The 21,097-nt window shown below is 36.6% G+C and overlaps 1 protein-coding gene and 2 long non-coding RNA genes across 3 annotated transcripts; 2 read left to right on the forward strand and 1 right to left on the reverse strand.

Annotated features, from left to right (window-relative positions):
* Positions 1-1,503: 1,503 nt before the first annotated feature.
* On the forward strand, positions 1,504-2,934 carry LOC113337898. The gene is made up of 2 exons (XR_003354491.1): positions 1,504-2,062; positions 2,369-2,934. It is a non-coding gene; the product is annotated as an uncharacterized LOC113337898 (long non-coding RNA).
* A 4,813-nt stretch (positions 2,935-7,747) lies between these two features.
* On the forward strand, positions 7,748-8,638 carry LOC113337845. Its single transcript, XR_003354450.1, has 3 exons — positions 7,748-8,014; positions 8,139-8,201; positions 8,359-8,638. It is a non-coding gene; the product is annotated as an uncharacterized LOC113337845 (long non-coding RNA).
* Positions 8,639-19,353: 10,715 nt separating this feature from the next.
* Positions 19,354-20,569, reverse strand: LOC113337930. The gene is made up of 4 exons (XM_026583466.1): positions 20,412-20,569; positions 20,164-20,331; positions 19,660-19,848; positions 19,354-19,429 (listed from the first exon to the last, which is right to left on the reverse strand). Exons 1-4 carry the CDS (start codon positions 20,523-20,525, stop codon positions 19,364-19,366), a joined length of 537 nt encoding a protein of 178 aa, XP_026439251.1. The 5' UTR covers positions 20,526-20,569; the 3' UTR covers positions 19,354-19,363.
* Positions 20,570-21,097: the final 528 nt, after the last annotated feature.

The following is a 21,097-nucleotide window of genomic DNA, read 5'->3' on the forward strand; positions in this document are numbered from 1 at the left end:
GGACAATTGCTAAGCGGACTTTCATTGTGGATAAGGGGCACCCAAATGATATTTGCACCCAAGCAGTTGACCAGAGGCACCCCTCATGGCATCTACTATTCGCACCCCCTATTCTGGATAGGGGGCACCCTTCCTTCTTGTTTTGAAAACTAAAAATTGGTGGGAAAACTTTGTGTGAAGAAGGAAGAATTTGGGTTGGAGTTTTTGTGTGATTCAGTGAGACTCAATGGATGTAATTGATTGGGAAGACTTGTCTCGGACTCACAGGCGTGGTATGGTCTTGCTTAGTTATCATAATTGGCTGGAACTCGAGTTAAAAGGAAACAGAGGTATGGAGTTCACAGGATTTCTGAGATTTACTGAATCAAATTTTGGGCGAGTTTACTCGATTTTTTTCACGGGGTTGAAGCAGTTTGGACCTGTTACATCGTAACAGGATGGGTAATGGTCTTATGTTCGAAAATATAAGAAGATATCCATGGATTCGAATGAAACATGGATAGCAAATTTTCACGGGATTTTATGGGTTATACTTGGAAGATTTCCGTGGATATTGTTGGAGATTTTCCAGAGCTTCAAACAGTATTTTATTGATTACCATGTACACATGTCGTCACGTGTTTTGAGAAGCAATATTCTGTTACATTTGGTGCTCGTTCTAAAGCAGGGAAGAAAATAATCTTCGTGGCTCATCTGCTATATATTTGGGAGACCGGCGCGTGTGTAGAGCGAGTTTTCTTCTAACTCATTGTGTACACAACATGCTCCGGTGGATTTCAACTGAAGATAACACGTGAGAATGAAGAAAAGAATATAAAGAAGGAAACAATACCTGTGAAGATTAATGAACTTAATGACAAGATATTTTGAATATTCAAGGGGTCTGTCGAGTATAAATAAGGTTATGGGATGTCTGAGAAAGGGATGGAGAGTTAGGGATGAGAATACAGCATAGAATCGAGAGTTGCAGAGATTGTCTCTGCTGCTGCCATTGAAGAACATACAAAGAACATAAGACTACAAGAAGCAGTCGTTTTGCTTCAGTGTATATTATAGTCTCTGGACAGTCTTATATGCTACAGCGATACGACCCACAGTCGAGGGTCGTAGTTCTCTGGTTCGTAATAAATATAATTGTTACAAATCCGATTTTGAATTATTTCTCCATTTTCTCCTTGTAAACACCTTTTTGAGCAAAAAGTCTGAGTTTGACTTGTTCAAAGGAAACTAGTAATGATAGATAGATCACAAAAACTTTTAGATACGAAACTAGTAATGATAAATAGATCACGAAAACTTACGCGCAATGGACTACTCGAACGTGTCATTCGGATACCGGACAAAGAAGATATCATCAGTTTGGTTTGAAAGGCAAAATAGTTTTTCCGTAGACAGACTGACCAGGCTGCCCTTATCCATTTCCTGGGGGCCTTAGTGATTTTGTTGGTCTTATCAACAAATTCGACCGAAGAGAAGTCATTCTCTTTTCTTCTTTCTCTTTTCTTCTTTCTTCTTTCTTTTCCTATGTTTTTCTTCTATTCTGCTCGATGTGGGAGTTGTGAGTCAGAGTTAATCAAGGGAAACCAACTGGTAGTACTGATAGATGATTAAGAAGATGGTGTGGTCATTAATTGTGAAGAAGAACAACTACGGTTTGAATCACAGAGAATCAGAATTAGGGTCTGTAGATTTTATTATTGTTCTAAAGAGTTAGAAGATGGAATTTAGAGTTATGGTTGATTGAAGAACAAAGGGTTATCGTTTAATTGAAGTTTAGAAGTGGTTTTGATGAAGAACTGAAAGGCTAGGGTTTCTGTGAGTTCAATTGGAGTTCGATTAGGTGATGATTAAGAGGAAAACGAAGGATGGGTATTGAAGAACATGATGTGAAGAAGGAGGTGATGGTTTTAGATTGACGATTTGTTGTCAAGAAGAACAATAATTGGGATTTGAAGAATTAGGGTTTCTGGGTTGAGGATAATGGTGAAGTTGGTTGAGATGGTTAGTTGAATTATGTGATAAAGAGAAATGGATCTCAGTTGCTTGAACAAGTTAAATCAAGGTAATTGCTTTCTTAGTCAATTTAGTAATTCCTGTTTATTTTTGAATGTTTGAGATTGTTATTGAATTAGGAATTGAGGTGTGTGTGTGATCGAATTAGTATTTCGAGTTGCTATAATATTGAACACTAGGATGTGCTTGTATGGACTGAGTTTCGAGAAATGAAATTAGATGAATGATAGGCAGGGAAGAATATTTGAAGAAGTATAGTGGGTACTAGTGATGGAATTGTTGGTGGAGGTGGTGGTGGTTTAGTAAAGTGCAGGATTTTGGAGATGTGTTGATACTAAATTGGTTGCTGGTGCAGGACATGGCAGAGTAGTTGATGTTGAAATGGTGGAGGCGCATATAGTTTTTTATGTGCATCTGAAGAGTGGGTTGAGGTTATGGTGGTATTAAATGGTGCTACAGTTTTAGATGGTACTGGTGCGCACAAGTAGTTGCAGATGGTTGAGCTAAGAGATGGAGTAAATCTGCGGCTGAGCTGAGAAGAAAGAACTAGTACAGGATTCAAGAATTAGTTATGGCGTTGAATGGACCTGAAATGGATTGTTGCAATGGTGGTGCTGATATTGGTGGTTCGATTGTCGCAGGAATGAAGGTACTGGCGAAGTTATGCTAGGAGTTAGAATTGCAGGGGTAATGGTTTGGCTAGTGCAAGGTTTTACAGAATGGTGATGGACAATGGAAATTGGGGTTGTAAACTTTGATATGGAAGCTATGTATGTTGAGCTGAACCTATAGATGTAATGAAGTTGCAGTTCATGGAGTCATGGAAATACAGTATTTGATTTGAATCAATGAAGAGATGATTAAACTATGTATCTTGGCAAGAGGAGTTAGAAATGCATCATTTGAGTCTTGTTCTGTTTTTGTGTTGCATTAGAAATATGCCTGTTAGTCATCCCAGCCAGTCTAGCTGACTTAGATTACCTGACTGAGTTGAATCAGTCTAACCCTGAGTTGACTCTTCTGACTTGACCTTAACCCGGTGACTTGACTATGTTGACCATTGTCTCTGACATGGACTTGACCTCGTCGACTGATGTCGACCGTTAGTTGACCTTTGACCGTCAGTGACCGTTAGATGACCCAGTTGGGCCAGGCTTTGTGTATTGGGCTTGTTTAGAGGACTTGGGTTTATGGGTAGTATTCCTATTTGATGTTTTGGACCCCTTATGGTCCGAATTATCTTTTGGTTCCTTCTACAAGTTGTGAATCTTCTTAAGACTTATCTAATGAACTATAGAAACAATTCAGTTGAGTTAGTAAACCTTTAGATGAACTAAAGATATATAATGAAAGGGTGTAGAACCATTAATAGACTTAAAACCATTAGATAGTTCACTTAGCTAAAAACTAGAGATTTGTGTGATATTATCTAAAGAGCCTCATATGAGCTTTTTGGGATAATCTCTTTGAGTGCATGTGTGATTAACAGTTAATCTTTATTAACAACGATCGATTCAAAGGATGCACCAATGGATCGTGGATCTCGAGGTAGGCATGACCTGTCATCAAATCAGGTGGGAACTCTATAACCTTCTTGTAACCATTATATTTACTTTATCTGCGAGCATGATGAGTCTTTAATTTCTGTAAGCATATTGTCCGTAATTCAATGGGTATGTTGTTTAATATGCGTTAGGTGGTTTCCCCGTGAAGAGTGTCTGTTTTTCCCCATAACTCTTGGCTAAGTTTTAGTAGGGCAATGCTACGTTGTTCGAATATTACATAGTAGTACGACTTTACCCAGGTTGATTATTATTACATTTTATTGTCGTAAGATAGTAGTCCGGCTTTACCCCGATTGATTATTACCTAGTAGTCCGGCTTTACCCCGGTTGATTATTGTGTATACTATTTTATTTGGGGAAGTCACTCATGTGCATATTATACTTGAATGTGCAGTCTTAGTAGTATGACTGGGTTACTATGACCTTGACTTATGAAGAAATTCTAGGTTCATGACTGGATATGATTATTATTTGGAGACTTCGGTCTACGAATAATGATTGGGCCTTTTGTGAACCTGGTCCTGCTGTGCGGAGTCAGATCATAGTAATCAAAAGTTTATTATATTCTAGACTTAGATGGTGGCAATGAGATTTATGAGGTGTACATATTCCACGTTAATATCTTACGGTACCTGGATTCCTGCTATCATTTGAGACTGGAGTTATTCCTAGCATCTTCTTCTCCATTGAATGAGACGAGGTTGGGATAACATATGTTTAGGTTGTTTAATTCTTTTCTCGTAGATCCATCCGGAGGTGGATTTTTCACGGATATTACCACTATGGACGTAATATCTGGGGATATGAATTGAAGCAATCTTCTGCTCCATGTTGCGTGTAAAAGATATTTATCGTTTTTCTTTAGTAGAAATGCAATGCATGTTAGTGATTACTTGAAAGTTATAATGATAACCACTGAGCCCCCATTTGGGATGATGCGCTCACTCGTTCCCACTTCAGTTTCAGTAATCAGAATAAATGGTGCACGTGAAGATATCCGTCATCGTAGCTTAAAGTTTTTTGCGATGTTAGAGATATTATGAATCTTTTATATATCTTTGTTCTTTATTTATTCTTAAAATAACACATTAGTATATTAATATCACAAGAGAGTTCTTCATTTATACAATATCAGAGTGTATGTGTTTGTGTTTGGAGTTAGCTTATGTAACGGAGTTTTCTTAAGATCAGTAATATAGGTTTGATGCTTCCATTAGGTTATAATCCTATTAGCTAAGAAGGTTTATGAATATATTTTTGTTGATACATAATAAATTTATTTGATATTAACCATACCAGTAAGCGTTAATGGTGGTTGTGATGGTGGGCAGTGGTGGAGATAATGGTGGTGGGTGTTGGTGAGACTGGTGGAGTGGTGACGATAATGTGGTGGTGGAAGAAGTAGTGGTAGTAGGGTGAGAAAATGGGTCCTAAGATAGGTAAATTAAGCACTAATGGTGGTTGTGATGGTGGGCGGTGGTGGTGGATCGGCGGTGGGGATAATGATCGTGGGTATTTGTGAGAGTGGTGGAGTGGTGACAATAATGTGGTGATGGAAGAAGTAGTGGTAGTAGGGTGAGAAAAGGTGTCCTAAGATAGGTAAATTATTTAGTCACCCTTGGTTAATTTTTCTTTATTTTGTTTTAATTTGATTTTAGTTTTCAAATTACTTTTTTTTATTATTTTTTAAAATTAAAATAATTTTTAAAGGCCAGATTTTTCTAAAAAAAAAGATGTTGTGATTTTCAGATTTGTCGGGTCAGAGGCATGAAGAAAAATGAAACCTATAAAAAAATTAACCAAACACAAGGCTACGCGCGAATTAATTGTAATTTGTTCAGTTTCTCACATCTCTTTATTCCCCTTTTTTTATCATGGTTTCTGTTTCTGTCATTATTTCTCCCATATTTCATGAGATTATGCAAGGCTACACGTGAATTAATTGTAATCGATTTAGTTTCTCACATCTCTCTTTATTTTCCTTTTTCGTCATTTGTCCCCAACTTCGTGTAATTATGCATGCTTGAGAAATAGTTCATGATAATAGGTAAAGAGATAAGAAAAGAAATGGATCAAGAATTAAATATTATTATAAATTTTAAGAAAATGAATAAACACAAAATCTATGTAAATTGGGAACCCAACAATTTATATCAAAGAGAAAAATTAAATTCTAATGCTAACAGATTTTGCAAGATTAATCTAATTGATTTTAAGGTAATTTTAGGTGATTTAGTCTTGTTACAAACTAGAAATAACCCGTGCTGTAACGGCACGACATGAGATTAACAAAGAGTTCTAATAAATATCTAGAGATAGTTCGTGCCGTAACGGCACTGCTTTAATATGATATCTGATTGGTGTAATTTTTCTTGTTTTCCAGACTTTCAATCGTGTTCCTTTGCAAGATAGTTTTCTATTTTGTTTTAAGCGAAAATAATGTCTATAAACACATTGTGAAATTATTCATACATATTATCCAAAAACGAACAGAAAATCATTTAAGTAATAGTGTGTATGCATATCTCACTTATGAGTTATGAATAAAAATAAATAATTCTCATTTCCCATTAGGTTCATCATGCCACGACTATATATCCAATTAATGCATATATGATGTATTATGATTTCATTTAATGTTTCTTTGAATATCTTGAGTTAAGAAGTGATGCAACAATTAAAGATTAATAAATTTAGATTCATAATGAGAGGGGTTACAGAAACGACGACCGTCGGATGTCTTTCGCTGGGATGAGACTGGGATGGTCAGATGCAACATTTGTGTCTCAAAATGTTATCCGACCGTCCAAGCTCAAAAACCCATTCTATTTTGTATTATAGACTAGAAATAACCCGTGTCGTAACGACACGACATGGGAAGGTCAAGCATGCGGGATTCTAGGCCATTTGGTTTCTTCGAAATTTGGTTGTTGGTCAAACTTGTCAGTACTCCAACAACATTTGTTAAAAAATAACGAATCAAAATTAGGATAAAAGGAAAGAACAAATACAAATACAACAAACAACATTACGTTTGGTAAGAGCATGGCTAAAAGGAAAAAACAATGAGTACCCGTAAGGTAGATATTGTTCATTCTAGACTCCAAGTCATCAAATTCAAAAAAGGAAAAGGCATGTATGGGAATGCCTTCGGTATCTCCCAAAAAACAGCCAACCTCGGTATCCCATTTGAAGAATAACCGATGATCATTCTTCGATGGACGAAACCTGGATTTCTCTGTTGTGGTGTTGAACTTGGAGAGTGTATAAATCCCTCCCTCGTGGAGCAATGACCCGAACTTCCATATCAATTTCTTAGGGACGATGTCGTGCATGGTATCTCCACGTGTAGGATGTAAAGATTGATTAGAATGCATGACTAATATTTTATTGTATTTAAAAAAAACATTAGTTTCATTCAGATCTCAATAACAATATACTCATGTTTTCGTCAATCATGAGTAAATCCATAGTAGTGACTTCGTTGGTCGTCATGAAATCGATCTCTTCCCATTTTCGTGCAACGCGAAACTTGAGCACCGAAGGTTTGTTTTCATCGCAATAATGGTTTCTCGAAAAAGAAGCAAACACGTTTTGGGTAACGCTTTTCATGGGGCTGCATCTGATCATGTTTGACATGTTGATACTCTTAAGCTAAAATTTCACCAATAAAATAAGTTAGGAATAAGTGAATGAGTGGAAAATGTGTGAATGAATGGATGGGTGTGGTTGAAGAAATACATTCCTCTATTTATATATACGCTTATTGAACAATTGTTTAAGTGTAACTTTTAAATATTTGGACGTTTTTTTCTACCTATTATGGGCGAATATAGGAGCAGCGGTTTCGTTGCATGGTATGGACTTTCTACACATGATGGTGGGAGGATAATCAGGGAAATAAATATAGGAATGAAAGAATTACATGCAAAATTTTTGGTAACTATTCCTATTCAAAACGACAAGCATTAGTCAATTTTCCGTGCATGTCCCAAATATTAGCCCATTTATGATGTAACATTTTCCGAGTTGAAACAGACCAAGAATTCCTTCGTAAAAATTAGGTAAGTATTTCTAATATTAGCCAATTTCAGATTTAATCATTATTTAGTCGTGCATGTCCTAAATATTAGCTCCATTTATTATGCATGGTTGAGTAGAAATTACTTCCTCTTTTTAATAACGTAAACTTTTAGTCTCTCTTCATTTAGAGGATTGTTCTTATTCTTATTATTCTAACAAAACCATCTTCATCAATCAATATGAGAGTGTGGTTTCAAAAAATGTAAGAGTTTTTGAAAAATGTTTTTGAAGATTCTAACAACAAAACATCTTCCATTGGTTTCGCAAAATGTAAAACTTTCTCGTTTGTCCATGACCCGCCACATGAAGGTCATCCATTCCTCCTCTTTCCAGCTCCAAGCTTCATTGAGATGGTGAGCAGATTTTTATTCCTAGATATATTTCTGCAACGTTTCCTTTTTAAGTATATATTTTTCTAAAGTGCTTTGTTCTTTGGGTTTTACATATGGCAACTCTAATATTATTTGTGTTTTGCAGGTTGATTAAAGTTAGCTTATTCGATTGCCATTTTTTTGGGTTTTACATATTGCAACTCTCCAGGTATTGCACTCCACATAACTTTCCTCATCTTATTCGATTGTTCCATTTGTTCAATGAGTACAATGGAAATTATGCTTTGTATTTTTGAATTTTTCTTGAGTAGAATTAAAATTATTCCTATTATTTTAAAAAAGAATACATTGTTCGTATTTTGCAGATTGTTGAAGATTGACAATATATATTTTTTTTGAATACTTGGTTGAAAGTTATTGTAGCATTTTGTTTGTGTTTTGTGTAATATTTGGAATTAAATTAAAATTTAATAAAAAAAGGTTTGTGTTTTGTAGGTTGTTGAATATTGCTAATATTATTTTTTTGAGAGATGGTTGAAAGTTATTGTAACATTTATATCTTCAGTTTATTTATTTATTTTTTTGTAATGGTACCATTTAATGGCTGTAACGTTTTAATTGAAGAGGAATTACTTAAGAGGGCTAGATGATAGGTGTTGTAAACACCTTAAATATTATATATTGTTTATGCTTTCTTTGCGAGTTTTCATGTAAATTATTTATCTTATATTTGCTTTTGAGTTTTATAGTTGTTTCGGACATTGGAGCAAAAGAGGAAGAAATTGATCAATAATGGCATAATTGTCATTTCCAGCACAAGTGATATTGGGAACCCAGCAGGAGCCAAGGGGCTGTCACCTGGTAGCTCTTAACTGAAGCGTGGGTGGCAATAGATTCTCCCAAAGTTATACCTTGTCTCAATTTGGATCTAGCTGAAGAAGAACACATTTTCCTTTGCTCATTCTACACTCGCTGGAGACGTTCATGGAGGTGATTTTGATGGGACATTTGGATGGAAGATAAGGAGTTGAATTAGCAACACAAGAAATGGACGGGTTCATGAGATCAAATTGTTGCAGTTGGTGGTGAAGACTAAGCTGATGCTGTTCAAATGTAAAAGGGGATCTGAGGTTTTTATAATTGAGATGTTAGAGTTTGAACTGAGGTTTGAAGATGGTGAAGAATCAGAGAAGAAGAATTTGAGAATCAGTGAGTTGGGTACTAATCAATTTCAGTATTAAGATGAATCTGAGGTTGATGGGGTTGTTCTTGTTGATTTTAGGGTTTGATTCGAATTGGAGGTTGTGAAATTAGGTTTCTGAAGCAGCAAGGTCAAGAACAAGAAGTTGCTGTCGAGAATTGGCTACTGGTGATGAAGCTGATGTAGTAATGAATCTGATGAAATGGGTTTGTTGGTGAGCTGATACTGATGCAGGGAACTTGAGTTTCGCATTACAGGAAAATTAGAAAGTGGTGTTGCAGGTGAGATTGGGATCAAGAAGATGGATGCAATGGCACCACAATGAAGGATTGAATCTGTGTTAGTCTAGAAATGGGTTTCTATGGAGGTGGTGGTTGAGATGTTGCGGCTACAGATGATGCAGTTAGAGCCTTGGAGCTGGTTGTGAATGTTGCAGGGTAATGATTGAGCTGAGACTTACAAGGGAAGCTGAGGGTCTTGCTGTGTTGGTAGGATGCTGTCGCAGCTCAGATGCAATTGGTGGTATTGAATTCTAATTAGGAGGCAGTGCCGAAGTATATGATTGATGGCACTGGTTGAGTTCAAGAGTGAGTTGCAGTTGCAGCTCAGATTCTGGTGGACTGAAATTGGTTCTGCAGCTGCAACTGAAGATGATGGATGTCCGGCTGCAGAAGGCATTAGAGTTGCAGCTGGTGGATGAGTTCAGTGGTTCTGATGGATGCCTAGATGTATGTTAGGACAGGTTCATTACAGGTGAAGCTCCAAATGGGATTTGCTATGTGATGTTGTTGAGGCAGAGATGAAGAATATCTGTTTTGCAGTGGGAGTGGCAATGGAATTGAAGGTGGTTTGTGTTTAGTTGGGATGAGTTGAAGCTGCTGAGATGTGGAAATTGCAGAATGAGCCCGTGCAGCTGGATTGCAGTGAGGTTCTGGTATTAATGAGCTGAGCAAGGAAGTTACAGTGGTATAGAGGCGCAGATGATGGGGTTTGTGAACTAGTGTGCAATGGAACTGATGCTGTTGTGCGGTGTTAAATGGGATAAGCTGAGAAATGGCTTAGCGACAAAGAAAAGTGAACTGTTGGCTTGATGGCTTGAGGTTATGGTGATTGTGGAACCGAAGCAGGTGGTTTAGTGATGCTGCAGTCTGTAAATTGAAGTTGCAGGTGCTTTTGTGTTGTTGAAGTTGAAGCTGAACTATTGGTGATGCTGTAATGAAATGGAGCTGAAGCATTGGTGGTGAATGGAGCTAGGACTTTGGCAGAGAAACCAGTTTTAGGAAGCAGTGGTGTTGATGATGTGAAGATCGAAGGATTGGGTTTGGTGTGATGCAGTGGTTGTGCAATGAAAGCTGATTTGGCCTGGCAGGGTGAAATTGAGATGCATATGGTGCTGGTTGTTGCTGCTCAAGAGGGAGTTGCAGGCCTGAGTTTGTCGAAATGAATGAATGGGTATGTTGTGAATGTTGTGTATGTATCATGGCAGTGAAGGACTTGAGAATAGGCCGACATTTGGCCGGGAGAACACGCCAGTGCAGACAGAACTCGATCAGTTACCGAGTCAGGCGAGTTGACTCAGCTGATCCAGTAGCTGACTCAGATGGACTTGGGCTTGGATTGTATAGGCTAGACAGGTTTTGTCTTTGGCGAGCTTGCCATGATTTCTGCGTGACCTAAACATAGGAATTGGAGAGGGAAAATTAGGCGCAGACCCAAAAGAAATAATATTCTCATTGTCAGGCCCACAATTAATTTTAGGTATCGTGACATCCAAAATTATTAAGAATCAATACATAACTCGTTATGCATATTATTTTTTCAGGGGTATAATTGTAAAGCAAACTTGGATATAACATATTGAAAAATCCGCGCCTTGGAATTTAACAAATTTTATATCGTTGGAAATCTTTTTAAGAAAGCTACGCAACGAGTACAAACAACAATATCAAATTTTTGTTTTTCACGAAAAAGTCGGAGGTGATCATCATTTTAGGCAAAATTTTCGAAAATTGTCTACATAACCATTATGCAACCACCAAAAAAGATGCATAACACATTCTGCAGACGCATAACGAATTATGCAACCATTTTCTCGACTGCATAACAAAGTTATGCATCTATAACAAGTTATGTAACCATTGTTTTGGTTGATTTTAATGCGTACATAAAAAATGGATGAATAATGCAGTATGCATCCATATTTACGGATGCATATCAGGTTATGCATCTATTTTCTCGATGCATAAAAGATTGTGCAACAATTTTCTCGACGCATAATGCATTATGCAGTCATATTTTCGGATACATAACAGGTTATGCATCTATTTTCACGACTGCATAACATGTTATGTAGATATTATTGTAGGTGCATGACAAGTTATGCAGCCTTACTTTTTGTTGGTTTCAATACTAAGAAAAAAGTAGTTGCATAACGTGTTATGCAACCGTTTTCTGGACTGCATAACAAGTTATGCAAAAAAAAAAAAGCTGCAGAACGTGTTATGCAACCAAATTTGAGAATGCATAACAAGTTATGCAACAAATTTTATAGATGCATAACCTGTTATACATCAACATACATCTATCTCGAGTATCTTTACACACATATTTACCATCGAACATATTTTCCAAACTAACGGAAACATAGTACCTAGCTGCAGGCTTCTCGTTGATCAACATCATCACTTTCCTGTCTCCCTCTTCATCGCACTAACACAATCAGGTAAGCACATACCTTCTAACCCCACTGGAATTGTTGTAACTTTATCTCTTCCATCAATTACTCGAACACCATCAGCAATAACTCAATCCCAGTCCCTGATTAGCAGCTGAAACATCATCTAAAACAAGATGTTAACCCTTAGAAGGAAGCCAGTAGCAGCATACATCTTTCATTGCCGTAGCTCAACCAAATCACCACAGTTTCAGACCTCAGATCCTATCTCTTCCATGAACATCATATCACCAACACAGACCCATAACAACACACGTTCTACAGCTGAAAATTAGCTCAACAACTTGCAGTATCTCCTCCTAACCAAACCAGTTCAGTCTGCGAAAATCATCCCACCAGAAACCCTGTAAAACAGACCACCAACACCATTGCAGCAGCAACCATTGTAGACAAACTCAACTAGCATCAGATGAGCTTGAAGGCCTTTTCTCGAACGTGTTGTGTGCCTAAACTGGTAAATGCAATTCCTCATTCATTCACAACCCATAAACACACTCCATTCAATCCCCATTATCAACAGCAACATCATTATCTTCCCTGGTTCAATTAGTCTTCAGAAATCATTCATAAACCCTTGAAATACACACACAAAAAATGGACAGCAACAGCTGCACTTCCACCTGAATTTCAGCTCAAAATATCGCCTGAACCACACATATGACGTTGTCATTCCTTCCATGTATTGACTTCTCTAAAGCCCCATCAACACAGTCCATCAGATACGTCAACCACAACCCAATTTCAGTTGGAATTTCAGGCCAAGATGTAACTCAAATCAACCCCAATCTCTGCCAATAACTACCTCAACAAACGTAACTCGTTTCCTTCTCTTGGTTGGTTCCGAGTGAAGCTGTTGATCTCTGCTTAATACCCATCTCGATCTCTGGCAGGAAATTCCGAGTTAAATTATCATTTGTTGTTTTTCTCCAAGGAATTTCTTCAAATACCTTTACTGTGTTCATGTTCTTTTTCTGCTTCGTTTACCATCTGCTGGCATAATTGAGAACTGTAAATTTGAATCAATTCTCTCGACCTAATTTCTGGACCCTAATTTTCTTCTTCGATTTTACCATCAATTTATCACAAAATCTGAATCAACTTGAGTGATAACCAATACCCACTCTTCCTAATCGACCACAACTCATCGGGAATTCACGCTAGAGTGGAGAGGACGAAGAAAAGGAATTGAAGAACAAAAAAAAAAACGAACGAAATAGAATTTTATAAAATATGGAGTCGAGAATAATTTTTTTCTAGAAAATGGGTGCGCACTTTCAAATTTCTGAGCGTGGGTTTCACAGTAGGAAAGATCCAAAGAATGGGTCTCCCTGTAGTTTTCACATTGGAGAGAGTATATAAAAGGGGTTGAAAATATCTCCATTAGGGAGGCTTCTACTTGTTTTCTATGGTTTCACATGATAGTTCTTCTTTGCTTTCTATGATGATTTCCAAAAACACAAGTAATTGATTTTGTTATTGGTTAAAGATGTAATTGGATTTTACAAGCAAGTTATGATTTTTATGAATTAGTTTTCTCTCAAAATATTATTGTTTGATTTCTACTGCGTATAAAAATTGCATGATTGACGTATTGCAATATGATTAAATGTTTGTTTAGTTAAGTCTAGAATTGATTGAACTCACATCCATATCTATAGCTAATTTAGGGTTCATCATCAAGCGATAACCTTGAATACGAGTAGCATGATATGATTATGGTTTATAGTGATACACTCTTGTAGTCATATGTAGAAATTGACCTTTGTCTGAATTGTCATGCGCAATGTATGACAATTGCATTGATTAGCCTATTTCTGAAACTTAATGCTCCTAGGAATTGAACTTAATTAGCGCAAGGCGTTAGGTTATTCTTTAGGTAGAATTCACATACGCAGCTCTAATGTGTGTGTTGATGACTTAAGAAATTTACGGAGTATTCTTGCAATAAGGTATTCTAGGGATTTTGATGATAGCGAGATTAAATACGAATTCTAATCATACATTCAAAACTTGTTTGCTAATGAAGATGAAACATTTATCCAATATTTTCACATCCTTGATTTGCGTGATTTATTTCTTTGCTTTGTTTTTATTTTAGTTTGTAGTTTATAAAAATCAGAAAATCCCCCTTGCTTTACATAAGAAACCGAAACATATTGACAACCTAGTCCTCTATGTTTGGAAAGATCCTTTCTTGCCCTTGCTTCATTATATATTTTGAGTAGTAAGAAAGTGTAATTATTTTTGACGCCTACGACAGGGATCACTAGAGGGGGGTTACAAAAACTACAACCACTAGATGTCTTTTGTTAGGATGAGACTGGGGTGGTCGGATCACATGTTTGTCTCTCAAAATGTTATCCATCCGTCCAAGGCTCAAAAAGCCATGCTGTTTTGTATTATAAATTTGGTGAGTGACCTTGATGATATTTTTTTTGAAGTAGTGAACGAAGTAATGTTGTACTTCCCATAGGATTTACTCTAACGATTAACTATGTTTGTCCCAAATGGTTGTATGACTTACATACACAATATTAAAAGATTCGAGGATAAGGACATGTTTATTAACCAACTCCTCAAAACATTTAGACCTGGATCGATCGGTTCGATTCTTCTCAGACAATTACGACATGTATGAATCGATGGATACATTTGGAACACATATCCTTTCCCGTGCCGTTACGGCACGGGTTGCCTAGTATATATATAAAAAAAATAGTTTTGTAAAATATTTTTTTTAACAATCATAATAATAGTAACAATCAGTGAATTTAATATTATATATTTATATTTAATATTATTATTATTATTATGATATTATTACATGAAACTAGTTGGAAGCCTAACAAGCTAAGCTCCAACGACATACTATTACATTAATTGAACATGTTGCTGTGCTAACCTACCAGCGAGCCTCAAGGGTAACCTAGCCAAGGGAACGGCGGGAGGGGGGGCTGAGATTGTGTCACAAGGGGGGCAAACTAACACTACCTTCCATGTTAATTCCTGCAATATTACGCCATTGGGGACTCGAACCTGGGACCTCCTGGAGCGCATTAAACTTTGAGGAACGGGGATGAATACAACTATTTTCATAGTTATGTCTGATTTTGTCATTTGCAATAATAATAGTTGAATCTCATGTTTTACCAAAACACACTTTGATTGCTTTTTTAATCAGCTTTAATTTTAATTAATATTTTACCAAATGCCTAACAGTGTTTTTTCACAACACATCACAACAATGCACATCAGAAAAGTGCTTTTACAAAAACCACGGTAATATCAAACTAAACCCTTATATACCCAGTTTAATGAGTTGGGGATTTAATGAAATTTTTGAGGGTGTTCATGAAGAGTGTTCATAAAGAGGGATAAAAAAATGTCTCAAAAAATATCATATCGATAAAAACCATAATACTTTTACCAATTCCGACCGCCAGCATGAAAATACTGGTGAAAGATCCTCCACGGTGTCTTGCTGTCAGTCGAAATTGGATAACGTATCTAGACTCTAGAACAACAACATAATATTTATCGATATGATATTTTTGAAGATATGTTCTTCGTCGCTTCTTATGAGCATCGCAACTGCAAAGCAAACACAGAAGTTCCATTAAGAATTATCTTCATTCAACGGGTAAACTTTTTTTTTTTTTTTTAAAGCACCCGAAAATCCGCCATCATCATAGATCAGCTTGATTTGATCAACATAACATTGTCTAGAAGAAGTTTGTAAGGGTGTCTTAATTTTCCAAAGATGCTTTTGGATTGCTATTGTTACTGTTGTTATTGACAATTTAGCCTTGAACTCTCGGGGTCTGATCTCAATCCTAGTTAGAGCATAACTACTTTTTCTTGAGGATAGGCTACAAAAATTGTCTCCGTACAATTTGTTGAGATGTAAAATCTACTTTTACGAAGTCTTTTCTTCTCGGTTTTACCTAAATACCACCCATATTTTTCCTACATACCAGTTACATTCTAGAAAAACAATAGATGTATACCCAATCTAAAGTGGGTAACGAAAATTCACATTCTTCTAACACACATCAGCCGCTGTCAACGCCAACGCCGTCCTCTTCATAATACTAAGTTATATCCATGGATTTTTGTCTTTTTTTTTTTTTTATTTCCTTTGTTGGCGAAAAGATCGTATCCATGGATCTTATAGAAACATGTTATATATAATTGGGAAGGGAAACCCTTCCCATACATGGTTATGATATATATGCAGTACATTGATGGTGGTGGCGGGAAAATAAAAAGGTTGATGGTTGCTACAATCTTATTAAATAAGACTAGATTTGTGCCCGTGTTTTCTTTTAACTTGGTGTGCACGGGGATTCACCCCGTCCTGTGGCGATGCATTTTCGTTTGGTGTGCGCGAGGCATCGCCCTGCCCCGTGACAATACGTTTTTGATTTAGCGTGGCAGCCCGAATACATTAAATACGTTTTTTCTTTTAACTTGGTGTGCGCAGTTTGCCCCGCCCCATGACGAAGCATTTTTAATTTGGTGTGTGCGGAACTTCGCCCGCCCATTGGCAATACATTTTTGATTTGGCGTGGCTGCGCGATTATATTGAATAGATGGAGACACAATAGGAATTATGTGCCGATTTTATTTATCTTTTTGTTTTATTTTCGCAGAAAACATGTATTTTTTTCCCCTACGTATTAATTAGGAAAAAAAAATCTTAACATGGTCGGTACTCAACTTCCGAATTGAATTTAACCTTACATAAAACTCCAAACATAATACGATAATCCTTGTACGTATTTCAGCAAAAGCCTAAGAAAACCCATAAAATAATTACAGTATAGTGGTTCCAAGATTACGCATATAGTGCATCTCCTATTAGTAGGCTACATGGTATGGCAGGTCCTTATCAATTGCAACTATAAAGGGATCGTAAAATATTTTATGGGAATGTGCAAAGTATATGATATACATTAAAAAATATTGTCTATATGCATTGAAGGTCACTAAAAGGACATGTACACATAGACAGATGGTACGTGGGGGAACCTTCGTCTTCAAATATTTGTCCCCGTCATTATTAGCAAGTACTTGGCAATTTTGGGTCCACAGAACCCCTGTACTATTAATGGGTGGAAATCCGATTAGAGAAAGGATTGCTAATATATGATGCCATATGGTTCTCAAGAAGTAAAGTAACTACGTTTGAGCACGGAGCTTCCATACGAAGAAAAGTGAATGGCAAAAGGATATCAACCAAGTGGTGTATGGTGGCGACAACTTAGAACACTTTTGTTTCACGGGGAAAAAGCGTTGAAACTTTGAGATGGAATAAACGTCGAGTTAATTTGATTCATATAAAGGAAGTAAAATAAAGTGGAAGCTAAATGACCAAAGACATGCAAGCCGTGTGAGTATAACTGGACATATAGATTTTTGTAAAAAACTAAAAGAAAGGAGTCCCTTTCAAGCCCAATTTATTTTTGAGTTTGTAATTTCTAAATCTACATTCCCAAGTGTCCTCATCAAAACTTTTATTTCACAAAAACTTCGGGAGACTTGATGTAGATTACGATAAATTTGTGCATAAGAGCTTTATTTATTCAGCATTATAAATTTGTGCATGTACTATGCTATGGGCTTGCTTAATTTCATCTTACAAATTTATACAGATGGAACGCTTTTTTACGGTCAAAATTGATGGTTTCCCGTGATGATGAAAATCATAGTTGTTCATGATGAAAATTTATACTTTTTGCCATACCATTCATGGAAGCATTTTTTCGTTTTAATAAAGTAATAATTCATTCTTTTCCCATGCATGTGAAAATAATTATTAAGGATATCAGCTATACAATCATCCATGTGGTCGAAAATATCAAGACTTTTATAGAGCAATGGAAGGCTTAGTTTATGCAACCGTCAAGACATCACATATTTTCCGCTAGAAGTTGCAAGTCCAGGACCAAGGTGCCTTAGTTTATGTCAAAAACAAAGTACTTTATTTCCTTGATAGCAGGATCAGATCCGAAATAATACCAACGATCAGAACTATTTAGATCATACTCAAATCTAGTGTTGCTGTGATAACCTTTTACCCCTATCGTTTGTATTGTCTTCAATGGATGTTTAAGTGTTTGTTGTGCAAATTCAGAATAAATCCAAAGGTGTTACTGCTCCGATGCTAGGATTCCATGTGTGCACAATTATATTCATCCCTGGTACAAAACAAATTAAACATAAAAACACCAGACCCAAGAAAAGTTGGAGGTCGTTTAATCTTTGTTCGTAATGCTCCTCCCTTTCCATGGGGGAGTTTCAGGTCGGCTGCGAGCACTGGTCAATGGTCCCCCATATAAGTTGTCGATGAGAAGGGAGATATCACCACCGACAACAGTATTATCCAGATTATACATGTGATGTGATCTTGATCGGTTGAAGTGTAATTCAATGAAGTATGGATCCGACGAATCAACGATTGCCAACTTCGGCATACCCTCTTGCAGCTTTAAAGTGAATCAATAGGGAGTCTGATCTGTATCTCACAAACTAATAATATATTACCGATACAACACCCCTATTCTGATAATCACAACTTCGTTCTTTACAAAAGAAGTGTTTGTATTAGACGCAGAAGCAATCATCAACCCAAGAGTTTTATAAGAATCAGCTGCTATACAAAAAAGTTTAAAGAGACCAATAAATAGACTATAGTCACGAATTGTCTAGGAATCTTGTTTTTTATTTTTGGATTACTCAGATCTTAAAGGAAAGAAATATTTTTGTTTACATACAAAGTTTTTTAAAAAAGAAAAAAAGAAACACTTCACCGTTACCCGAATTCTTGGTCGACTCCGATTTTAAAGGAAAGGTTTACACCAATAAAACGTTGCCAAGTGTCCTCACCAAAATGCTCGTTTCACGAAACTTAAAAAAAGGTTTATTTCAGCCAATAGAAAGCGAGGGTTTCCTCACCGTTCTACGTGGAGGTGTTATTTGTCTAGGTCTTTAAGTCTTTAGATGATAGTTAGAGAAGATCGTTATTTTTTATTGCCCACTTTAACTTGAGTAGAAAAATATTTCGTTTTTAAGTGCGGGTGGTGTTTAGAAAAAACGTGGGTGGTATTTAGGTAAAACCTTCTTCTCTAAATGGTAAGAACTGGATTTGGTAGACACTTTGATAAGTTGGATCATTTGGATGCCACATATGATATCCTATAGAGGAAGCAGCAAAAAAACCCCATTATAAGAACTGTATGGTGCGACAAACTTTAAATCGACAATATAACAATCTCAAATAATCAATAACTACTCAGACAATCAAGGAGAAATAATTTTAATTATCCAAAACATATAACAGCTATTAAGTGGTTATCAATATATCTCTAGTTAACCTGAATCATCCTTAACGTAGACGGGAAACATATTTATTTGGCGATTCATTTTATTATTTTTAAGATGGAAACCTCGACAGCAAGAGAACGCATAGCTCTTTCTCCGTCATATTCTTCTTCTTCACCTATTACATTCAAAATGCATCAATCGAGTCAGAATAAATACAGCTGTTTTTTATGCGAAATATCTTAGACAGGTATAAACGAACAAGCAAGGATACCGTCGAACCGTCATTCATGCACAGTAGTTAGATGGACTGTTAGTTAAGTTGATTCAGTACCATCATCATGGGAAAAATATATCAAAACTGTCTGAGATACATAGAGAGAAAGAGTTGTACTAGGATTTGTTTACTTTGACAAAAGCTGTGGTTTGCATTTCGTCTGGATGGAGAAAGCTGGGGACAAGTATAGAGCTGCTCTTGACGTTTACACGGCAGAACTCAATAGCTCGCTGGACTTCAGCTGCTGCTCCTGGCCCTAGTCTCTTCCATAAAATCTTCACCACAAACTCCCTCTTACCTCCTATTTTGTCTGTCTCAACCTACACAGATGAAAGCCCATGAATGCCATGCATTAACCCCCACCCAAACTTAATTAATGCCTCCCTAACCAGTATACAACTATAAATATTTATGGCAAAATTCATATCATAGCTAGGTCCCTAGCTACGACGTCTTTTTGGTAAACCTTGCACTATTTATTTGCAAATGCTAAATAAATTTGGTGCTAAATTGAAGGAAGAAGGCGACGTAGATTTTTCATTGAATTCTCTGATCATAAAAACTAAAAAAATCTCTGAATTTGGCATTACGTACGAGTCAAATATATTAGCACAAATGATGGAGAGAGAAGATACCCTTAGTATTTGGAGTTGCCTCCGGCTTGATGAGTTAACAATACCTCTCTGGTTAAGGTTCTCAAGATGATGTGGTTGACTGGGGATTTCCTGCTCAAGTCTCTCTGTTTCTTCGTGAATTCGTCTCAAATAATCCCGAGTCTGTTCTAAGATGGATATGGGATCTGTCTACATGGATATCAAAGGGATATACATAAAATAGAGCTACGTAGGAAAAAAATATAAAGACTGTATTTTGACAAACAGACCTGTGCAGCATCAGGAACCAGAGACAGCAGGGTACGCAATTGTTCGTTGAGTTCCTCATCATCGTCTGTGCAGGAATTGCTGCTGCAATTATTATTACTACTTGCTGATGACATTTCTTTTCCCCCTCACCTAGCTTGAGCTGGCTAATGGTGCGACGTCAAATACGTGCAACTGCAAACTGGTGCTCAGGAGACAGACCCATTGCTCGGCTATATATAGAAGAACAATCTCTTTCAACACAACCATCTTTATGCTCTTTAATGCTTTTGCATAGTCATAGAAAGCTATGTGGTATGCATGTTGTCCACTTGGAAGTGCTCTCAGGCGGCTGCTATTATAATAGGATGTAATGAATGTGGCGTACAGTTATAGTAAGAAAGATATGATTCACTCTAATTAACGCTTTCTTTTATTCATTTTAAGGATTTATTTTATTCATTTATTTAAGCAATAGTCTTTTTTTTCTTTTTTCACAAGGAGAATTTTATTGATAAAGACAAAGAAAAAGAACGACGGGGACTAGGCCGAGACCTCAAAAGTGAAAGAAGCAGGAAAAAAGAAGAAACAAAGGCATAAAAGAAATGTTACAATCTAAAATGGTAAGCAGACAAATTGATTTGTCTTTACCCAAAGTAGCTCTAATAAATTGGAGTGGATCATTCCACCATTGAGAACCAGTTGAAGC

The sequence above is a fragment of the Papaver somniferum genome, unplaced genomic scaffold (genome assembly GCF_003573695.1).
Source record: "Papaver somniferum cultivar HN1 unplaced genomic scaffold, ASM357369v1 unplaced-scaffold_18, whole genome shotgun sequence".
Classification (NCBI taxonomy): Eukaryota; Viridiplantae; Streptophyta; class Magnoliopsida; order Ranunculales; family Papaveraceae; genus Papaver; species Papaver somniferum.

Bases quoted from the DNA above. Each gene is read 5' to 3' on its own strand.
- LOC113337930 (XM_026583466.1), bottom strand. From the start codon at position 20,525: ATGTCATCAGCAAGTAGTAATAATAATTGCAGCAGCAATTCCTGCACA. The intron at 20,332-20,411 runs GTCTGTTTGTCA...ATATCCATGTAG, and splicing joins TGGTTCCTGATGCTGCACAG to ACAGATCCCATATCCATCTT. The intron at 19,849-20,163 runs GTATCTTCTCTC...TCATCTGTGTAG, and splicing joins GGCAACTCCAAATACTAAGG to GTTGAGACAGACAAAATAGG.